The sequence below is a fragment of the Phycodurus eques genome, chromosome 12 (genome assembly GCF_024500275.1).
Source record: "Phycodurus eques isolate BA_2022a chromosome 12, UOR_Pequ_1.1, whole genome shotgun sequence".
NCBI lineage: Eukaryota > Metazoa > Chordata > Actinopteri > Syngnathiformes > Syngnathidae > Phycodurus > Phycodurus eques.
Window position 1 is genome coordinate 26,034,373 of NC_084536.1, and position 21,336 is coordinate 26,055,708.

General features: G+C 42.0%; 1 protein-coding gene across 3 annotated transcripts in view; it reads right to left on the bottom strand.

Moving 5' to 3' along the window:
- Positions 1–21,336, bottom strand: part of LOC133411098 (interferon alpha/beta receptor 1b-like) — a 57,017-nt gene that overhangs the window by 21,543 nt on the left and 14,138 nt on the right. For all 3 annotated transcript variants that reach the window (XM_061692994.1, XM_061692993.1, XM_061692995.1), the window contains exons 6-7: positions 5,551–5,680; positions 1,188–1,375 (exon numbers count right to left, since the gene is read on the bottom strand). In XM_061692994.1, the coding sequence (XP_061548978.1) occupies positions 1,188–1,375; positions 5,551–5,680 (318 nt within the window). The remainder of the gene's footprint in view (positions 1–1,187; positions 1,376–5,550; positions 5,681–21,336) is intronic.

Genomic DNA, 21,336 nt, shown 5'->3' on the forward strand with positions numbered 1-21,336 from the left:
CACATCCCACTGGGAGGAGACCCTGGGGACAACACAGGACACGCTGGAGAGACTATGTCTCTTAGCTTGCCCGGGAACGCCTCGGGATCCCCTCGGAAGAGCTGGATGAAGTGGCCGGGGAGAGGGAAGTCTGGGCTTCCCTGCAAAAGCTACTGCCCCAGGTACCCGACCTTGGATAAGCAGAAGAAAATGGATGGATGGACGGACGGACTTGAGCTCCCAGAAGTATAATAAATACAAACAAGTCTTTACTGTACAGTCAGGAAAAGTTGGGAACCTCTGAGCTAAATTACCTGAAGGAGTGAGTCTTTTTTAATAAATATATATAGATTATTTATTTATTTTTTTTTTTTTTAAATGGTGCCTTAAGATATGAGTTTAATTCGTTCCATGACCACGCTGGTAGCTAATAAGCTACCAGCGTGGTAGCTTATTAGCTAAGCACTCATATCAAATATTTCCCGATGAAAATTAATATAAATGCCATTAATCCATTCTAATCCTGGGGGCAGGGCAGGGTTACAAATATGGATATACTGTATATGGAGCCGGTCAAAACTCCTCAGTAAGGCACGATAAAAATAGAGAGGATAAAGAATATATGTCTGTAGTATTGTTATACATGAGCTGAATTTCCCCTTGAGGGACATGTTTCAGTATAATACATGTTTTAAAAATTCAAATATATTATCTGTCTACATGTGTTGCTCCACTGTTTGTGTTCAAATATCTGTTGTTGAAAGAGTAATGACACTGACGCTATTAGTTGGGTCGTGTATAACATTTTGTTTGTTTGTTAGCAGGAAATTAAATGGACTTATCTTAAGCAGAGCTATGCGTTTTTTTAAAATGCGTAAATTCTCTTTAATTTATGTTTAGTTTGAAAGTGATCGTGAGCCGGGAGTGGCAATAAACAGCCTTAAGCCTCCTTTGTGAAAAACTGTTCACAATCTACCAAACTGCTGCCACCATACAGTGCTCACATCTCAAATTGTTGCTCACCAGTCAAGGCAAAAAATAATAATAATAATAATAATCGGGGGAACAACGGCTCGTATCTCAAAAAATTCAAGTCGGGTCACTCGTACCTCAAGGTCCATTTATGCCCTGCTCAAGAGCAGGTGGACAGAAGGAACTGAAGGATCAGTATTCTGTAAACGTTTCCCCAAGTTCCCATGATTTCTCACCATGCTTATCAGGACAAAATTCTTTTTCCACCCAGTCGGAGTGACTGGAATTCTCGTTGGTGCGCACACGAAGCATGTAGCTGCCCAAATAGTGTAGGTTACACCCGGTGAAGTCACATGACTTGGAAGGAGAGTTATCACAGGCAACAGACCAGTTGTGTATTATCTTGGATTTTAGCTTGTATATCCTGTAAAGACAGAAAAAAAATAAAAAATAAAACTTTTACTGTACAACATTGACACTTTCTGGCAGTTGGGGAACACCAGTCGATGTACCTGTAGTTGTTGTTTTTTTTAAAAGTTAGATTTCAAGAGGGAATTAAATTTGCACTCTGCTGTATATTTTGTGCTTGCAACTCACATGGGGAAACAGATCGCACACATGGTAAAGGGGTGCGGAAACAGTGCTGCAGCTTTTATCCAACCTGCTCACTCCGAGACCGAACCTCAACATCTTCATTTCCGCCACCTCCAACTCTGCTTCCTGTTGTCTCTTTAGTGCCACTGTCTCTAATCCGTACATCATGGCTGGCCTCACCACTGTTTTATAAACTTTGCCCTTCATCCTAGCAGAGACTTTTCTGTCACATAACACACCTGACACCTTGCTCCACCCATTCCAACCTGCTTGGACCCGTTTCTTCACTTCCTGACCACACTCACCATTGTTCTGGACGGTTGATCCCAAGTATTTAAAGTCCTCCACCCTTGCTCTCTCTTCTCCCACCACCCCTCTCATTCATGCACATATATTCTGTCTTACTTCGGCTAATTGTCATTCCTCTGCTTTCCAGTGCATGCCTCCATCTTTCCAACTGTTCCTCCACCTGCTCCCTGCTTTCACTGAAGATCACAATGTCATCTGCAAACATCATGGTCCACGGGGATTCCAGTCTAACCTCATCTGTCAGCCTATCCATCACCACTGCAAAAAGGAAAGGGCTCAGGGCTGATCCCTGATGCAGTCCCACCTCCACCTTAAATTCGTCTGTCACACCTACAGCACACCTCACCGCTGTTCTGCTGCCCTCGTACATGTCCTGTATTATTCTAACATACTTCTCTGCCACTCCAAACTGCAGTACCACACTCTCTGGGTACTCTGTCATAGGGTTTTCCTAGATCTACAAAGACACAATGTAGCTCCTTCTGACCTTCTCTGTACTTTTCCATCAACATCCTCAAGCCAAATAATGCATCTGTTGTACTCTTTCTAGGCATGAAACCATACTTTTGCTCGCAAATACTCACTTCTCTCCTGAGTCTAGCCTCCACTACTCTTCCCTATAACTTCATTGTGTGGCTCATCAACTTTATTCCTCTATAGTTCCCACAGCTCTGCACATCACCCTTGTTCTTAAAAATGGGCACCAGCACACTTTTCCTCCATTCCTCAGGCATCTTCTCACACGCTAGAATTCTATGGAACAAGCTGATCAAAAGCTCCACCGCCACCTCTCCGAGATGCTTCCATACCTCCACAGGAATGTCAAAATGCCTTTCCATTTTTCATCCTCTTTAATGCCTTTCTAACATCCCCCTCACTAATCATTGCCACTTCCTGGTCCACCACAATTGCCTCTTCTACTATCCCTTCTCTCTCATTTTCCTCATTCATCAACTCCTCAAAGTATTCTTGCCATCTATCTAGCACACTACTGGCACCAGTCAACACATTTCCATCTCTATCCTTAATCACCCTAACCTGCTGCACATCCTTCCCATCTCTATCCCTCTGTCTGGCCAGCCTGTATAGATCCTTTTCTCCTTCTTTAGTTTCCAACCTGGCATACATGTCATCATATGCCTCTTGTTTGGCCTTTGCCACCGCTACCTTTGCCCTATGGCGCATCTCAATGTATTCCTCTCGCCTCAAGTCTACTTCTGTACTGCTGTCTAGCCACACTCTCCCCGACCACTACCTCACAGTTGGTAACCTCCTTCAGATTACATCGTCTGCACAAGATGTAATCCACCTGCATGCTTCTACCTCCGCTCTTGTAGGTCACCCTTATGTTCCTGCCTCTTCTGGGAAAAAAGTGTTCACTACAGCCATTTGCATCCTTTTTGCAGTCTACCACCATCTGTCCCTCAAAGTTCCTTTCCTGGATGGCGTACTTACCCATCACTTTTTCATCACCCCTATTTCCTTCACCAACATGTCCATTACAGTCTGCACCAATTACGACTCCCTCTCTGTCTGGGATGCTCAGAACTACTTCGTCTAGCTCCTTCCAGAATTTCTCTTTCACCTCTAGGTCACATCCTACCTGTGGGGCATAGCCACTAATCACATTACACATTACACCCTCAATTTCAAGTTTCAGCCTCATCACTCGATCTGATACTCTTTTCATCTTTTCACCTCCAAGACATTCTTAGCCAACTCTTCTTTTAAAATAACACTGACTCCATTTCTCTTCCCATCTACGCCATGGTAAAATAATTTAAACCTTGCCCTTAAACTTCTGGCCTTACTGCCTTTCCACCTGGTCTCCTGGACACACAATATATCAACCTTTCTCCGAATATCATGTCAACCAACTCCTGAGATTTTCCTGTCATGGTCCCAACATTCAAAGTCCCCACATTCAGTTCTAGGCTCTGTGCTTTCCTCTTCTCTTTCTGCCAAAGAACTCGCTTTCCACCTCTTCTTCCTCTTCGACTTCGACCCACGGTAGCTGAATTTCCAACGGCGCCCCGCAGGTTGACGGCGCCGGTGGCGGACGTTGTTAACCCGGGCCACGACCGATCCGGTATGGAATTCTTTGGATGAACGCTCATATTTGTTTGGCAAAGTTTTAAGCCGGATGCCCTTCATGACGCAACCCTCTGCCTTTATCCGGGCTTGGGACCGGCCTACAGTTTGCACTGGCTTGCGCCCCATAGGGTTGCATTAGTAATTGAATAGTACAAAATTGTCAAATTTTGCATACAAATTAATTTGATCGAATTAAAATTGCTGCGCGAGGTTGAGCAATTCAATCTTTGATTCAAAAACCGCATCTAGGTGGAGTGAGAAGAATCAGCTTGTCAACTAAATTTGAAACTAATTCAACTAATTCATTTATTTAGCTCTGGTAAATACATTAAATCTAGTTATGAGCAAGCTCAGCGAATTGATTTGACGGTGTGTGTGCTTCAATTGTAAAATTGTAGTGGTTCTGTTTAAGCAAACGAGCGACAACGGGAACATTTAAATTAATCACAATCGCGATCGTTGCGCGGGTGGATTGAATGGCTTTAGCCGTTTCGCAAAACGAGAAGAAAACAAAACCCAAACTTTAAATTAATGAAAGTAATCGCGCCTTGGTGTTTTGAAAGCGAGCGCAAACGGAAGCTTTTAAATTAATAAAAGCAATCGCGGCGTTCGGCGTATTCAGTAACTTAGCGGCTAGTTAGCGGGCTAGCGGTTGCTAGGTTACGAGGAACGCGAGGCTGCGCCGCTGAGGTCGGCGCTCGGTGACTCACGGCACGCAATGTGATGTTAAAACTAGCCGAAAGGCACTCGCATCGTCGCATTGCAGCGTCTTAGTAGGCACTTGTCAGTAGCTTGCTAGCGGTTAGGTGGCTAACGGCTAATTTCGAGAGGGAGGAGGTCAGAGGTTACGTCATGACGCAAACGTCCATGAGATGGCAGTCGAGCGCACAGACCAACCGAAGAAAAGCCACGACGTCACATGGACTGAAAAGATGGCGGACTACGGAAGCCTCTAAGTGTTACGCGAACGACCACATGGCGAACCTCGTGGTTACTATACACAAAGCAGAGACACAAAATGGCGGCCGCCGCAGATCCCACGTGTTTTCCCCCCCACATAAAATAATTAACACATTAGTTTTACTGAGAGGCTAATCTTAGTTTTCACACGTTTACAAGCACTACAACATTGTGTCTACAGTACGGAATGCTGCTCAACACAGATTACGTTTAGACATGCCACACACAAGATGGCGGGCGATGTGTCGTTCTTAATGAAAATATCTTGTCTTTTTGTGTGTTCTGAATTCAAAAACTCGAAATCTCCTCATGCGGGTTGTGCCAATATGTAGCAGTTATAGGTCAAATAAGAATTTCATTAATTTAGGAAAAAGTAATAACGACGTTTGCGTTACTTCCGGTTTATCGTAACTTTGAATTTAATTGCGTCACTTTTTACAAGTTTAACTTTAGGCGAAATGACAGCAAACCTTTTTAATCACTGGTTGCACTGGCTATGGCCAATGTCTGTGAAGTGACTGATTGATTTTCCCCTCTTCCAGCTTGACAGATGCGTGGGTTCCCACAAAAGTGGCTATCCAATGAAAATGTCTCAATAACACACACACACAGCTCAAAACTGTAATTTACAGCACTACTCACGGCATATATTCTGCAGAGAAAGAAACATCTCGACTCTTTGAAGTAGTCTCGTCCCAGTCCCACTTCAGTGTGTAATTGGTGTTCAAGGTAATCAAGGCTACATTCTGTGGTGGAGGCAGCTCTGTTCTCACTGAAACGAAAAAAGACAAATGACCAATGACCTCATAGCCCATATCGTTCACTAAATCAGACTTTCCTACATATACATTTATTTGTGGCGGCCCGCCACAAATTTTGTGCTCCTTTTGTATGTCTGCTAATGATCTACATCACTGATCTACTTTCTGGTATGATAATGAAAACACAGTCCCTAAAATGAGTGAATTATCAAAAGTATCAATATTTAATTTTGAGAATCGACCTTCTGTTGTCAGCGGCATTGACAGTTCAGACAGTATCAATGCTACCACATGCCAGTGACGCTCCTCCAGCCAGCGTCATGGCGTCGCGGCAAAGCACATCTTTCTGTATTTCCAATTAAATTACGTAGGTTTTTGTATTCGTGTGTATTTTTGCTTGGAAACGCAACTCCATGTTGGGAAAAGACCAAGTACAATCTTCAGCACCTTTTGAGTTTAGGATTATGCCGCGAAAAGACTATTCCGGAAGCGAACCAAAGCTGCAATGCCGAGCAAGTCGAGTCCCCCCCCCCCCACACCCACACGTCTAAACTAACTTCGTTGACTCCTTTATCCACAATTATCCACTCTTGTCGTCGTTGCCACGGTGTAGTGTATCCGGTCACATTTGAGTTGACAAGATAAAGCCCAATGATCGTAAAAAACGGGATGCGGTGATATCGGAATACAAGATTTTATTGCGGTAGTCTGACAGGGCAATCGTGAAAGAGCAAATTTGTCTTGTATTTTGATCTGGGCATTACGTGTCGTCTGTTCCACACCGCCGACATGTTTATTATTATTATTTTTTTTAAATAACTTTATTGGCCGTTAGATATTTCCAATACTACGTCAAAAGACACGCGACAAAGCTAAAAATAAACTTGCATTTGGATTCAAATATATTGTGCACGCGGCGATGCGGAGTAAATGTCTTTTGCGGAGCCGATCAATGACGTCATTGATCGGATTGGCGAATTATGACATGAAAGCCGATCAGCATAAAATGCTAAATATCGGCCGATACCAATCAGCCCGATAAAATCAGTGTAAACTCTAAATAATACACATCTAAACAGGACATCCCATATGAACCGGAAATTAGTTAGTACGTCAGCGCACACGTCAGTTCAGAACGTGGGCAGCTTAAAAGTAAATTATTATTAAAAAATATTTCTAAGATAAAATAACCTTTATTAGTCCCACAATGGGAACATTTGCATTGTTGCATGCAAGAGATGACATACAAAAAGTACATTACACAAAATAGAAACCAAAACTACTGTCCATACATAAACTATATCATTCATCCTATCCGCAATATTATTTGTTTGCAAAATAGAGTGCAGTTTTAATTTTCACACTTGAGGTCTGATTAATCAGATTTAATCCTTTTTTTTTTTGTTACCAGGGTTGAAAACAGAATTGGCAAGGGCGAATTAATCCATGCCGGCACGATGGACGACTGGTTAACACATCTGCCTCACAGTTCTGGGGACCGGGGTTCACATCCCGGCCCCGCCTGTGTGGAGTTTGCATGTTCTCCCTGTGCAGTCGGGCTCTGAGATCGACAGACTCGGGTCAAATAGTGGAGCACAGAGTCCAAAGCAAACATGGCGAAGCAGCATTTAGCTATTATGCTTAAGTTGCCAACAGAAGTGACGTCAGCCCCAAGTGTGAAGGTTTTTAAATCCAGGTTAAAAACTCTTCTTTTTTTTTTTCTAAATCATGCTTTTTAGAGCATTTCCACTTTTAAATGAAATTTCTTCCACTGGACGCCGTTTCAATTGTACGAATTTTTTTTGTCTTTGTTTTAAATGTTTACGCTGGGTTTTTTTTCTTTGTTTTTGAATGCTTTTAATCATGTAAAGCACATTGAGTTACCTCGTGTATGAAATGCACTACATAAATAAATTTGCTTTGCTTTGCATAGACACAGATATTTTTTATGGCGGCACGTCAAAATCTCATATACTGGTAACTTTGATTCAGGCTGCAATTACGTCCGCTATACTAAGGTTGATGTAATAAAAACAAAAGAACAAATAGAGAAGCCAAAATTGAATAAAGATTACAATGACGACTGTTCCACAGTAATGTTTTTGACAAAATTTGGAAAATATGGAAATGCAGACAAATGTGGACAAATCGTTCTGGAAGTGAATGTTTATAGGTTTGCAGCTCTGTAATTTCTCTGTTGCCAGGCAAAACTATTAACTGCTCAAAAAATAAAGGGAACACTTAAACAATGCAACGTAACACCAAGTCAGTCTGGAAACAACACTAATTGTGACTCAGTTTCTCCCACAAATTGAACAGACGACAGGCGGAAATCCGAGGCAATGAGCATGATAACCCCTATAAAGAGGTGGTTCTGGAGGTGGTGACCACAGTCCATTTCTCTGTTCTCATCCTTTCTGGCTGATTGTTTTTGGTCACTTGTGCATTTTGTCAGTGCTCACACCCAGAGGTAGCACGAGGCAGTATCTACAACCCACAGACGTTGCACAGGTAGCGCAGCTCATCCAGGATGGCATGTCAAGGCGAGCTGTGGCAAGAACGTTTGCAGTGTCTCCCAGCAGTGTCAATAGCATACAGGAGATACCAGGAGACAGGCTAAAACACCAGGTGACGTGGAGGGGGCCGTAGGAGGGCAACAACCCAGCAGCAGGACCGCTACTTACTCCTTTGTACAAGGAGGAACAGGAGCAGCACTGCCAGAGCTCTGCAAAATGACCTCCAGCAGAACACTAATGTGCATGTTTCTGCTCAAACTGTCAGAATCAGCCTCCAAGGTAGTGGTATGAGGGCCCGACGTTCACAATTGGGGGGCTGTGCTTACAGCCCGACACCATGCAGGTCGATTGATTTGGTGTCAGAAAACACCAAGATTGGCAGATTCACCATTGGCGCGCTGTGCTCTTCACAAATGAGAGCAGGTTCACACGGAGCACGTGTGACAGGCGTGACAGAGTCTGGAGACGCCGTGGGGACCGTTCTGCAGCCTGCAACGTCCTCCAGCATGACCGGTTTGGCAGTGGCGTTTCTTTGGAGGGCCACGTAGCCCTCCATGTGCTAGCCAGAGGTACCCTGACTGCCATTGTGTATCAGGATGAGAACCTCGGACCCACATGCTGGTGCAGTGGTCCCTGGGTTCGTTCTGTTGCATGACAATGCTAGGCCTCATGTGGCTTGAGTGTTCAGCAGTTCCATGCTATGGACTGGCCTGCCCGTTTTCAAGACCTGAATCCAATCAAGCGCTTCTGCAACATCAATGTCTCGTTCCATCCACCATCGCCATGTTGCACCTAGGGCTGGGCGATATCAGTGGCCTTCAATATAATCATGAACATTGCGTACACCGTGTGCAATTTTACGTTATAGAGTTCTCGTACTGTCTCTAAAGGAAAACAACCAAACAGGTACATGGACAGCATATGAGGAGAGAAAGGAGGAAGTGCATGAAAGTCCCCATTCGCCAAATAAGTGAACACGATACAGTCACGTTACTCAGTGGCAAGCAAAATAAACTCTCGCTCTCAAACTAGTGGGCCGAGCAACCTTTTCAGGAATTTCGTAGCTTAACGAGTGGGTGAATTAAATATTTTTGGGGCCAACAGGAAAATGACAGCGCACCGATGTACATGCTGTCTTCCCAAACGCGGCCACTTTAAAAGCGAAACGAAGAGTATGCACGGCGCTGTTACGATCGTATATTAACTGGAGGATTTAGTCATTTTGGCTACATTTTTGTGACTTTCCATTTATACACTATACAACGTTACGAAACGAGTCTTCAGGTGGTACTGTGTTGAAAATTGGCAACGTTTACCTCGGCGCAGTTGCTGGCCGCGTTCGGCAACACGGAAGCCGCCATTTATTGTTGCTCGCTGAAAATCACTCACCGTTGCTTGCATGGCGCCACAGCAAACGAGAGAGGAGAAGGAAAATGAAACGTTGGCGAAACATATCGTTCAAGAATGTCAACGATTCCCTTCGCTGCAAGGTGGGTTTTCCACCTCCGGGCTAGCTGGTTTAAACCACTACTCTACTTTGAAAACTACACTGTCGCGTCATCGTATCGCCCCAGATATGCAGGGCATGCGCCAGCCCGACGTGCCGACGTGGCGGCCATGTTGGGGAGGTCGATGTTCCCAAAGTGAATTCATGATTTGTATTGATTTAAAAAAAAAGAAATTAAAAAAAAAACACAACACACAGCGTTTAACCTCCCAGTGACCTTCTCTGTGTTTTACCAATCTCCACCATACATTTTGACAGATGTTTTTATTCTGCCAGGTGATGACACCAATGTGTTCTGATTCAGTCCCCATAAACCATTAATTAAACAGAGGTTTTCCATTTTCCACCGATTAAGTCTTTTCATTTTTACCCCTCCCCAACATTCAAGTTTCACCGTGAATGTGCCCATACTTCTTAAATGTATACTGTACATGGTGCAGAACGATTTGGTATTATTTATTATTTTTTGATAACTGTGAATGACAATTCCTGCACATTACTTCCAACAAGTACGATTAATATGGTAATTAAAAAAAAATTATATATATATATATATATATATATATATATATATATATATATATATATATATATATATACCTATATCTATTTGTCACATATACATCATTCCTCACTGTACATAAAAAAATAAACACAGTAAACAGGATTGCGTCTTCTCGTGGCATTTGCATCGTGTCTCACTCAGGGAGTGGCGGTCAGCAATTCATCCCATCTCGTCTCCGCAGACTTATCCTCCACAATGACCCTGACCGAATTGTAGATCTCCTCAAGACGGTCGGAGTTATGCATGGCCCAGTAGAGAGATGAGCTGGGGGTTGCCAACAGGTACTAGAGACAAATAACTTGTTTAAGTGGCTCCATTCTTTGCCCCAAACAAACATGATAGAGGTCAATTTCGTATAATTTGATCAATAAGGGTAAAGTCTAGGGATGCACGCTAACTGTTTTTTTTTTGTTTTTGCCACAGATACCAATAACTTAATACGATACCGATAACCAATAGTTTTTTTTAATGGTTTATATCAGGAGTCTTCAACGATTGCCAGGCCAAGGACCCCCAAACTGATGGACAGCTGGAGCGGGGTCCTCCTTCTCACGTATTAGATATAGAATTGTTTGAGCTCAAACGATATACAATAGAATGCTTTTATTCAAATAAAATAATTCAAATTCAAATCGTATTATACTATCATGTATGTATTCAACATATGTAATATCAAAATAAGACTAAAATAATGTATTTATTGTCACAAGTACAATATGATTGAGATGAGATGTGGTGTATAAATGTATTTTATGACATAAATATGTTGCTTTCATAGAACATATTTCATGGTGCTGTTAAAACGTTTCGGGTGAAATTGTCAGAGTGAGACGTCTCTCTTCGGTTTGCCAGCGGCAGCACATCTGCCTCACAGTTCTGAGGTACAAGGTTCAGATCTGGCCTCCCCAGTGTGGAGTTTGCGTGTTCTCCCCGTGCCTGCGTGGGTTTTCTCCGGGTACTCCAGTTTCCTCCCACAATCCCCTAACATGCATGGCAGAACTCATTCACTGCCAGCTTTCCCAGTTAACATGGTTATTTGACGACTTCTAAAGCCGTCAATGGCAGTGAATGTGTTGGCAGACACCATTTATTATTTTGTCAGTTTTTCAAAACGTCCATCCTTTCTGCCCCACCCAGTATGTGCCCTGCGATTGGCTGGCGACCAGTTTAGGGTGTACTCCGCATCTCAACCAAAAGTCAGCTGCTTTGACGTATTCAAGTGAACTCTGAAAAGAGCTCATAACACGTTGAACTGTGCTGTCAATGTTTCAGCCTTGGGAAACTAAAATTTGTATCAACACAAGAGACTTGTTTGTATCAATTTTTTTTTTTTTTATTTCCCCCAAAATGGCTGTCACTCACCCTGGCACGTCAGTTCACAAATCTCTCTGGTGTACTGCAACAACATAATGAGGCGCTCTCCAGTGGCATTAACAGTAAAGACAGCTCGAGGGATGAAGAAGGACATTTGTACAAGAAGACGAAAAAACAACTCTGAAGACACGAAGATACATGTGCTAGTTTTCATGGAAAAGGCAAAAAACAAATCCTATCTGTCCAAAAATGTCATTAGCATCCTCAAACATTTGGGACACCTAACGGTCAAGACATTTTGGCATTAAAAGTTTGAAAAATATTACTTTGGAATTTTATTATTATTATTATTTTTTTTAAAATGACCTTTTCATGGATAATAATTGCCGCTAATTCAAATACTCAAACAGTGGCGTGAAAGTGTTTGCCCACTTCTCGATTTCTTATTTTTTGTGTGTATTTGTCACATTTAACCGTTTCCCATCATTAAACACTTCGAAATATTAGTCAAAGACAACAATTAACACAAAATGTAGTTTTTAAATGCAGGTTTTTATTAAGGGAGAAATAAACCCCTACATGGGCTTTGTGTGAAAAAGTGAAAAGAAGTTTTTTTAGCATGGGGGATGCTAAAAAAAACAACTCGCTTATCATACCAGAGTTCAATTTCTTGAGCCACACCCAGGCTTGATACTGCCACACCTGCTCTCAATCAAGAAATCACTTTAATCGGACATGGCTGACAAAGTGAAGTAGACCGAAAGATCCTCAAAAGCTAGACATTATGGTGAGCTCTAATGAAAAGAAAGTCATTGAGATCTATCATTGTGGAAAAGGTTACAAAGCCATTTCTAAAGCTTAGGGACTCCAGTGAACCACAGTGAGAGCCATTATCCTCCAATGGCAAAAACATAGAACAGTGGTGAACCTTCCCAGGAGTGACCGGTCGACCAAAATTAGCCCAAAAGCCGACGACTCATCCAAGGGGTCACAAAAGAAGCCACAAGAACATCGATAGAACTGCAGGCCCAACTTGCCTCAGTTAAGATCCATGTTCGTGACAAAGCCATAGGAAAGAGACTGGGCAAAAATGGCAGAGTTCCAAGACAAAAAACATTCAGGCTTGTCTCAATTTTGCCAGAAGACATCTTGATGACCCCAAGACTTTCGGGAAAATACTATGTGGTCTTTTTGGAGGGTGTGTGTCCCATTGCATCTGGTGTAAAAGGAACATCGCATTTGGGACTTCTGGGAAGATGGCGGGAAAAGGTAGACGTGTAGTTGGAACCTCTCCACGTCGGCGAACTAAAACTAATAAAATATCAAGAGCCGATATAAAACTGGCAATAAGTCTGCAATGAATAAAGTAGGTGCGCGAAAAAGCCAGAGAACAAGAGGCTAGCATGAAGGAGCCTCAGACTCGCATTGCGGGACTAGAGGATAGCAACACGTCGGCTAATGCTCCACTGCAAAAGCTGCTAACTCAGACCTGAAAGATGCAGGACAAGCTAATGGACCTTGAGGCTAAGTCCAGAAGGAACCACATCCAAATCTTTGGGGTACCAGAGGACAGCAAAGGAGCAGCCCCATGCAACACTCATATCTAATGTTTCATTGTTGTAGATCTGGAATGATTTACTTCTCTCATCCTTCCAATTAGTGCTTAGTCTTCTGTCTTCGTTTCTCTCTCCCCTCTAGAAACTTTGTTCTGTTCGACTGCTCGATTCTGATTCTCAATAAACATCAATTATAATACTAAGAAATCACAGCGGCAGCTTAAAAACTCCACTGTGACACAGTAAAACTGTTCCGGCATAAGATCGGATTCAGATCCTCCAATCTGCTTGACCTAACAGCCGAACAGGACCAAACAAAAAATAATAATAATAATAAATCAATAGGTGGGGAAGTAGTACGCCTCGAGCAATGCACATGGACATAATTGCTGACATGGAGCTAGGAGGGAGATGTTGGACATTGCTAGACAAAATGTATCCATCCTTGTGAATGTTCACAAGTCGAGGGACTGGCCCTCCTTCATTGGGGATCTCCAGTCCACCCACCAACAGGGGAAGAAGCGAAGTTCAGTTAATGTCGCATGGTGGCAGTCCCGCTATAGTTATAGTTCAGGCCTGGTTCGTTTTAGGTCTTTTGGTTTTTGTTCTAATTTGGCTGGGAGAGCACTCAATTAGTTATGCTGTGTGTAATGTCTAGTTGATGTCTAGTCATTAATACAACCCCAATTCCAATGAAGTTGGGACGTTGTGTTAATAATAATAAATAAAAACGTGTTGCAGCCAGGCGGCACGGTGACCGACTGGTTAGAGCGTCAGCCTCACAGTTCTGAGGACCCGGGTTCAAACCCCGGTCCCGCCTGTGTGGAGTTTGTGGGTTTTCTCCGGGCACTCCGGTTTCCCCCCACATCCCAAATACATGCATTCATTGGAGACTCTAAATTGCCCGTAGGCATGACTGTGAGTCCGAATGGTTGTTTGTTTCTATGTGCCCTGCGATTGGCTGGCAACCAGTTCAGGGTTTACCCCGCCTCCTGCCCGGTGACAGCTGGGATAGGCTCCAGCACGCCCGCGACCCTAGTGAGGAGAAGCGGCTCAGAAAATGGATGGATGGGTGTTGCAGCCATAAAATTCTAAGTTCATGATTATTTGCAAAAAAAACAAAGTTGATCAGTTTGAACATTAAATATCTCGTCTTTGTAGTGTATTCAATTCAATATAGGTTGAACATGATTTGCAAATCATTGTATTCTGTTTTGATTTATGTTTAACACGACGTCCCAACTTCATTGGAATCGGGGTTGTACATTATTAAGTGTCAATCAGACATGCAAACACCAAAGGCATGAAAAAGGTGACCAAAAAAAAAATAAAAAATGCATTGAAGGTGGATCCTCTGGGTCCCTGCAGAGAATTTTGTACCTTAACACAAGCAATCTGGAAGAGACTGAAGAGTACAGGAAGGCAAAATACACAATTTTGCTCAAGCAGAAAAACCTTTATCTACACTGATGTACAAATTTAAGATTCAAATTACATTTGCCTCATTTCTTTGCTTTTTTGTTTTGGCCTCCAACTTGAGCCAGACCCATCTCCACTTGCCTGCTTCAAGCTGTGCCACATGAATAACATCCTCCCCTTTAAGCATTTGATCATTCTCTGTTACACTTCATTACGTGCGCTTCGCGGTTCCGCAACCAGGGCCACGGTAACCACAGCATGAACATCCATCCAGCCATTTTCTGTACCGCTTATCCACACTCGGGTCGCGGGCATGCTGGACTTTGTCCCAGCTATCTTCGGGTAAGAGGCGGGGTACACCCTGAACTGGTCGCCAGCCAGGGCACATATAAACAACCATTCGCACTCACATTCACAACTCCGGGGAATTTAGGGTCTTCAATCAACTTACCATGCATGTTTTTAGGATGTGGGAAGAAACCGAAGTACCCGGAGAAAACCCACGCAGGCACATGGTGAGAACATGCAAACGCCACACAGGCGGGGCCGGGAGTTGAACCCTGGTCCTCAGGACCGCGAGTGGGGATAAGTAAGTAAATAAGTAAAAATATTTTTTTTTACTTATTTAAATAAGTAATATTAATATTATTAATATTATTTTAAATAAGTAATACTGTGATAAGTAAAATAGAAATGAAAATGAAATGAAACCATTAATTCTGCTGTCTTCCAAAAAATCCTGAAGGAGAATGTCCTGCCATCTGTGTCGACCTCAAGCTGAAACAAACTTGGGTTCTGCAGCAGGACAATGATCCAAAACACACCACTAAGTCCACTTTGGAGTGGCCTAGTAAAAGTTCTGACCTGAATCCTGTTGAGATGCTGTGGCCTGACCTTAAAAAGGCGATTCATGCTCGAAAACCCTCCAATGTGGCTGAATTACAACAATTGTGCAAAGGTGAGCGGGCCAAAATTCACCCACAGCTTTTTAAGGGACTCATTGCAAGTTATAGAAAACACTTTATTGCATTTGTTGCTGCTAAGGGTGGCCCAACCAGTTACTTGGCTTCGGGGGGAAATCACTTTTTCCCCACCCAGGGCCATGTAGGTTTGGATTTATTTTTCTCCCTTGATAATAAAAAAACATTTCAAAATGGCATTTTGTTTACTTGTGTTGTCTTTGACTAATATTTAAATTTGTTTGATGATGGGAAACATTTAACAGTGACAAACATGCAAAAAAAATAATAATCATCAGGGAGGGGCCAAAAACATTTTCACACCACCGTATCAGTAAAATGTATTGATTTTCAAAAGGAAATTCAGTGGGCCATATCTTTACTGTTATATATCAAATTATATGAAAATGACCCAAAGCTAGATGGTTACTTACCCAAAAAAAATAATAATATATATATAATAATAATAATATACCCACCGGAGGCACTTTGTCTTCTGGACAAAGAAAATAGGAAGCCCTCCTCCGATAAACCACCGCGATCACCACAAGAGTTACTGCCATTGTCATGACGACAAACGTGACCACTGCCGGCACCCATGGAGCGTCCGCTTTGTGTCACATGCCAGATAAAGAAGATGTGTTATTTAGCTTTCTTCCCATACCTCACTACTGTGTGCTGCCATACTCTAAGTAGTGTTTCCAGAATGCTTTCAATTTAATATTCCAAATTGGGTTCCTGCCCTCCTCAAATTGACTCCCCCCTTTGGACACCTTTGTGGCAAAAATGTACAAAACAAACTGATATTAAAAAAAATCATCATGTCAATATTTTTTGTCAGCTTTATCTTTTTCATAATTCACTTAAATCACTCACAATCACAACTTCAGACGTGCTTCAAACTACGATTTTAACCCTTGAAACGCCTGTTTCATTATTTGAATTTTATTACCACGGGGGGGGGGGGGGGAGAACATGAATTATTTTCCATATAATAGTAACCAAAATTGATTTGACTACATTAGTATTTTTATCTATAGTAGTTCCGAATACTTCTGGACACCTCTGTGGACAAAAATGGCTCACTGACTGCTTTTTAAACCACTTTTTAAATTTTATTCAGAAGAAAAATATTGATATTTGACATTTTTAGTTTTCTACCAGATTCAACCATTTTCCTATTGTAGGTAGGCCAACACAGGAAATTCTATTTTTGCCATTTATAATTACAGCGCTGTAAGACTACCAAAGTGAGTCTTTTAGCCTGCACTAATTATTAGGGATAAGAATTAATAAGAATTTAAAAATTCAGATTCCATTACAGCTTATTGATCTGATTCATCGGTTCTCAATTGTTGAGGGAATGAAATACTACAAATGATATTTGATATCACTGATGTCATCATCATTATACGTATACATTATACGTCTCGTGATAATACGAGATGTTTTTTTTGCACAGTGCTGTATGATATGGACACAATTTTATACCCCGACACAGTCCTGCTCACCATGATTGGCACCCCTTCATTTTTTTGCAGAACCTCTATCATATCTTCAGAAACAAATGTCCATTTGTTCCAGCACCCACTATTCCACGGCCGCCATTGTTGTTGCTTTGTTCCGGAAAGTAAAACCGCCTACCGGTATTTACAATAAAATGCAGCGGAAACTCCACCCCGTGGTGTCCTAGCCAATACCAGTTGTAGCGACACCTCCGAATTGGAGGAGAACTGCAGCACAATTTCAAAACAGTGTACATGGGTTGCACTCGAGTATAAAGGCAAACCGCGCGCAAGATAGCCGCAGTGACGTCAGAAGCCTATAGTTCTACACTGGTTCTGCTCACAAGTGGAAGCCTTTTGTATCCAACAGGGTGACTGAAATTCAGTCTCTGACCAATCCACAATTATGGTCACACTACAGAGGAAAAAATTATCCATCTGACCTTCCCATTAGAGGTAGAGACCATTGTGGTGGAGCGGGCCTTGTGTTCTGACATCACCTAAGCAGTCAGAGAGTACTCAAGACGATGTTCAGGAAGGTGAGCTGAATACTGAACTCAGATCCAAATACCAGGTTGCTGTACAGTTTTGTCAAGCAAGATACAGAGTTCTTAAAACCAGTGTTATGCTTGGAGAAGTACAGAAAACCCAAGACAGTACTCCAAGTGACAGCCTGGATTAATCACCAACACTCGTTCAAGCGCACGAATGGTGAATTAAGAGTAGAGGAGCTGGATGAAGCGGAGAAATACGGGATTAATGCGATTCAGATCCAGATTTTAATTTATCTTCTGAGAGCAGGGAAATGCCTCAACAGAAACTCCAGAATCCAAGAACTAAACCATATCTGGATGAAGAGTAGCTGCTCAGTGTGGAGGAAGGCTCCAGCAGTCTGAGCTTTCTTACAGAGAAAACCACCCATGGATTTTCACAGAAATGTTGGGGCAGTATCAACATGAGATGGCGCAAGTGTAAGTAACACTTTAGTGCAAATCAGAGAGAGAGATTGGATTTTGAGGGCATGGCAAGTGGTCAAGAAGGTTGTGTCAAGATGTGTACTTTGCAAAAGGTTCAATGCAAAGGCAGGGCAACAGACAATTACGCCGCTACCAAAGGACAGAATAACAGTTGCCACCATATGAGATCACAGGTTTTGCAGGGCCACATTATGTCAAAACACAGAACTCCATGACAAAGTCACACATCCCACTCTTCGCATGTGCTGTAACCAAAGCAGTGCATTTACAGATGGTCTCAGATTTGTCCACGGAGAAGATCATCTCAAGAAGAGGATTAGGTAAGGTGATCTACTCGGACAATGCCAAGACATCCGAGCGAGCTGATCAGGATTTAAAGGAGCTATAGAAAAGCATTAAAGATCCACAGGTGCGAGAGTTCTCAGAAAAGGGCAGTTCAGCGCTGAAAGAGCCGCCTGGTGGGGCGGATTCTGGGAAAGGCTTGTAAGGTCAGTCAAAATCATTCTCAGGAAAGTGCTTGGCAGAGTGAAACTCAAGTTTGAAGAAATGTTCTGACTGAAAGTGAGGCCACAATTAGTTCAAGACCACGCAACTATGTCCGCCGTCATGTGGATGAGCCGCAGCCACTGGCACCTGCTCACGTCTTAGTGGGAACAGAGACTGACTTACCTACCGCTAGGGTTGGGCACGTTTGAATTTGAGCGATTCCGGTTCCAAACGATTCTCGATTCCGATTCTTTTAGGGAGCTGAGTCAAAAAGGTTTGCATGGTTTAAATATAGGGTATCCAAATTATGAACATCCATTTTCTTAGCAGCCCGCAGCATAGACTAAAATGAAGATTTGACTCGAGGTTCTTTATAACCATTATCAAAATATCCAACCGATGAACTGAAAGGCAATGTGTGTGGCACTAACCCAATTGACTTAATATTCATGAATTCAGGTTTCAGCTAAAAGTTAAATATAGCATTGTTAAAATAGTTACTGTAAATGTTTTAACTTGTATTTTATTGTTTCACTCACCCAGTTGACTTCACTGATAGCATTGTTAAAATAACTTCATTTCTTGTTTTAAACTTGTAGCCTGTTATTTGGAAGCGTACGCACTGGAACTCAGCATTTTGGCACGAAAAGTAACTTCACACGGCACCGGTGATTTTTTTTTTTTTTTTTTAATGGACGGAAATAAATGCTATAAAACGCTGATTCATTTCCCTACCCACCAGTGAGGCACAAGGTTAGTGTTTGTGATACTGTGAGACAACATTTATGTACATTTTGTCCCAATTCATTGTGATGTAAAGTTGCTACGGTGAATGTTAAGCTTCGTCCCCCTTCGTTGTTCTTCGTTGGTTTATGCCGCTTCTTCGTCGCTTTTCGCCACTTCTTCACGGCTGGAGGACTTGGCATCGAAACTGGGAACCGAAATTTTTACATTTGAAAGGTTCCGGGAGAATCTTAATTTAGATTAACTGCAGTTTATCGGAGGAGAGGATGTTGAGAATATATTTGAGAGCTCATATTATTTGTTAAAAACGGAGGATTAATCAATTAAGATTATAAAATAAAAACTCATAAGAGCGGTGTAAAATTTAAGTTAAAGGCAGAACCATCGCATTTAATTGCATTTGGTGAGAAGAGATTAAGTTAGACAGCAATGGACTATATTTCCCATGATGCTTAAGGAAGCATGGCAAGGCCCAGTCATTTGTTATAATTTATTGCTGCTCATTTAATTGACTCAGTGGTTTTAGCAGAAATGACCGGACCAAATTTAGTTTTTTAATGCTCTCCAGTTTATAACTTAAAATAATAATAATAATAAAATAAAATAAAGAAATCCATCTAACCAGTTCATCTAGCATGAGACATGCACTGATAGAGGGTAACCTTTTTTTTTTTTTACAGGCTATGAGAATTAGCTTGCTAGTGAGTAAGTGCTTATCTCCTTAATGACTTTCTGATGGGTCTGGGGGACGATGCCCTGCTGCTCTCGGTCACATCCGAAGAAGGCACATAATCATCGGAGGGATCCGGTTCAATGTCCAATTCATCATCCGAATCAAAATCCGAAAACACTGGCTCACATGGAATGCACCGCGAGCTAGACACAATCTCTCCACGTGCCTCTTCTTGCTCCATGTGTTTTTTTTACACTCCCCTTGACCCCGAAGCGTCATCCTTTTCTCCACCTTCCGATTGTCATCGGCATTTGTCAAAGATGACTAAGCTGTAGCTTTGAGAAGACTCTCTCTGAGTGTCAGTTGTCTTAAATTTGGCATATTATTCTCTCGAGCTCCACGTTGTCTCATCCACGCGACTCCACCATCCACTTCCGCTCAAGTTGCTTCTTCTCATGCTCCAGACTGAATTCTGATCAGAGGCACTGCTGCCCTCTGCTGGTGATTACACTGCAATTAATCCATTCACAAGCTTGATATTCACTGTCCAGCTGCAAGAGGCCTTGTTCTATGTGCTCGACGCTCAATAGATGGTTTCTAAACTACGTATTAATACGTGTTAGGCACTAAATGAGTTAAAGGCTTCATTATGCCGTTGTAAACCACACTGTTTGTGTCCATTGCCAAAAAGCTCTATTTCTTTTTTTTTTTATCTATCCATAAAATTTTTATCATTTGCTGTTTTGTGTCAAACACAGGTTCTCTGTAGAAAAAATGTTTCAGTTAATTCATTTTCTTCAGGAGATCTTCCGCATTTAGTACTTAATTAGACTTCATGCCAATAAAGGTGAGCAGGACTGCAGATAATTTACAGTATATTTCGATAACGATATACAGTTGCAACCAGATGTGTACATACATGATGTAAAAAGGCACAGGCAAGCAAACAAACCATTCTTAAGCATGAAATTACTGTGAAAAAACAACCGGTTTTCGACAGTGCATGCGCACACATTCACATACACATGGGTGCATGCACACACATATTCACACACGTGCACGCACACATGTGCAGGCACACACACACACACACACAGACAACTGATGTATAATGATTTAACAGCCTGTTTTGTGAATGTAGATTTTCAGCTATTAAGGTGTCCAAAAGGTGCAAAGGATGTGAGACTTGGGTTTTCAAAAATGTCACTAAAAAGAACATAACACAAACTGAAATACAGCCAAAATGATCAACTAAACACAAAAAACAAAATTAATAAAAATTTACAAAACTGCCTGAGGAGGGCAGAATGGTTATAATAACATATTTCCATTACATATATGTAGAAATTAATGATAAACAGAAATCACATTAATTAATTCCAACTAATATGGCAGCAATATTTTACTAGGTCCTAGGACAATCAGAGACCCAACAAAAAGTAAAAT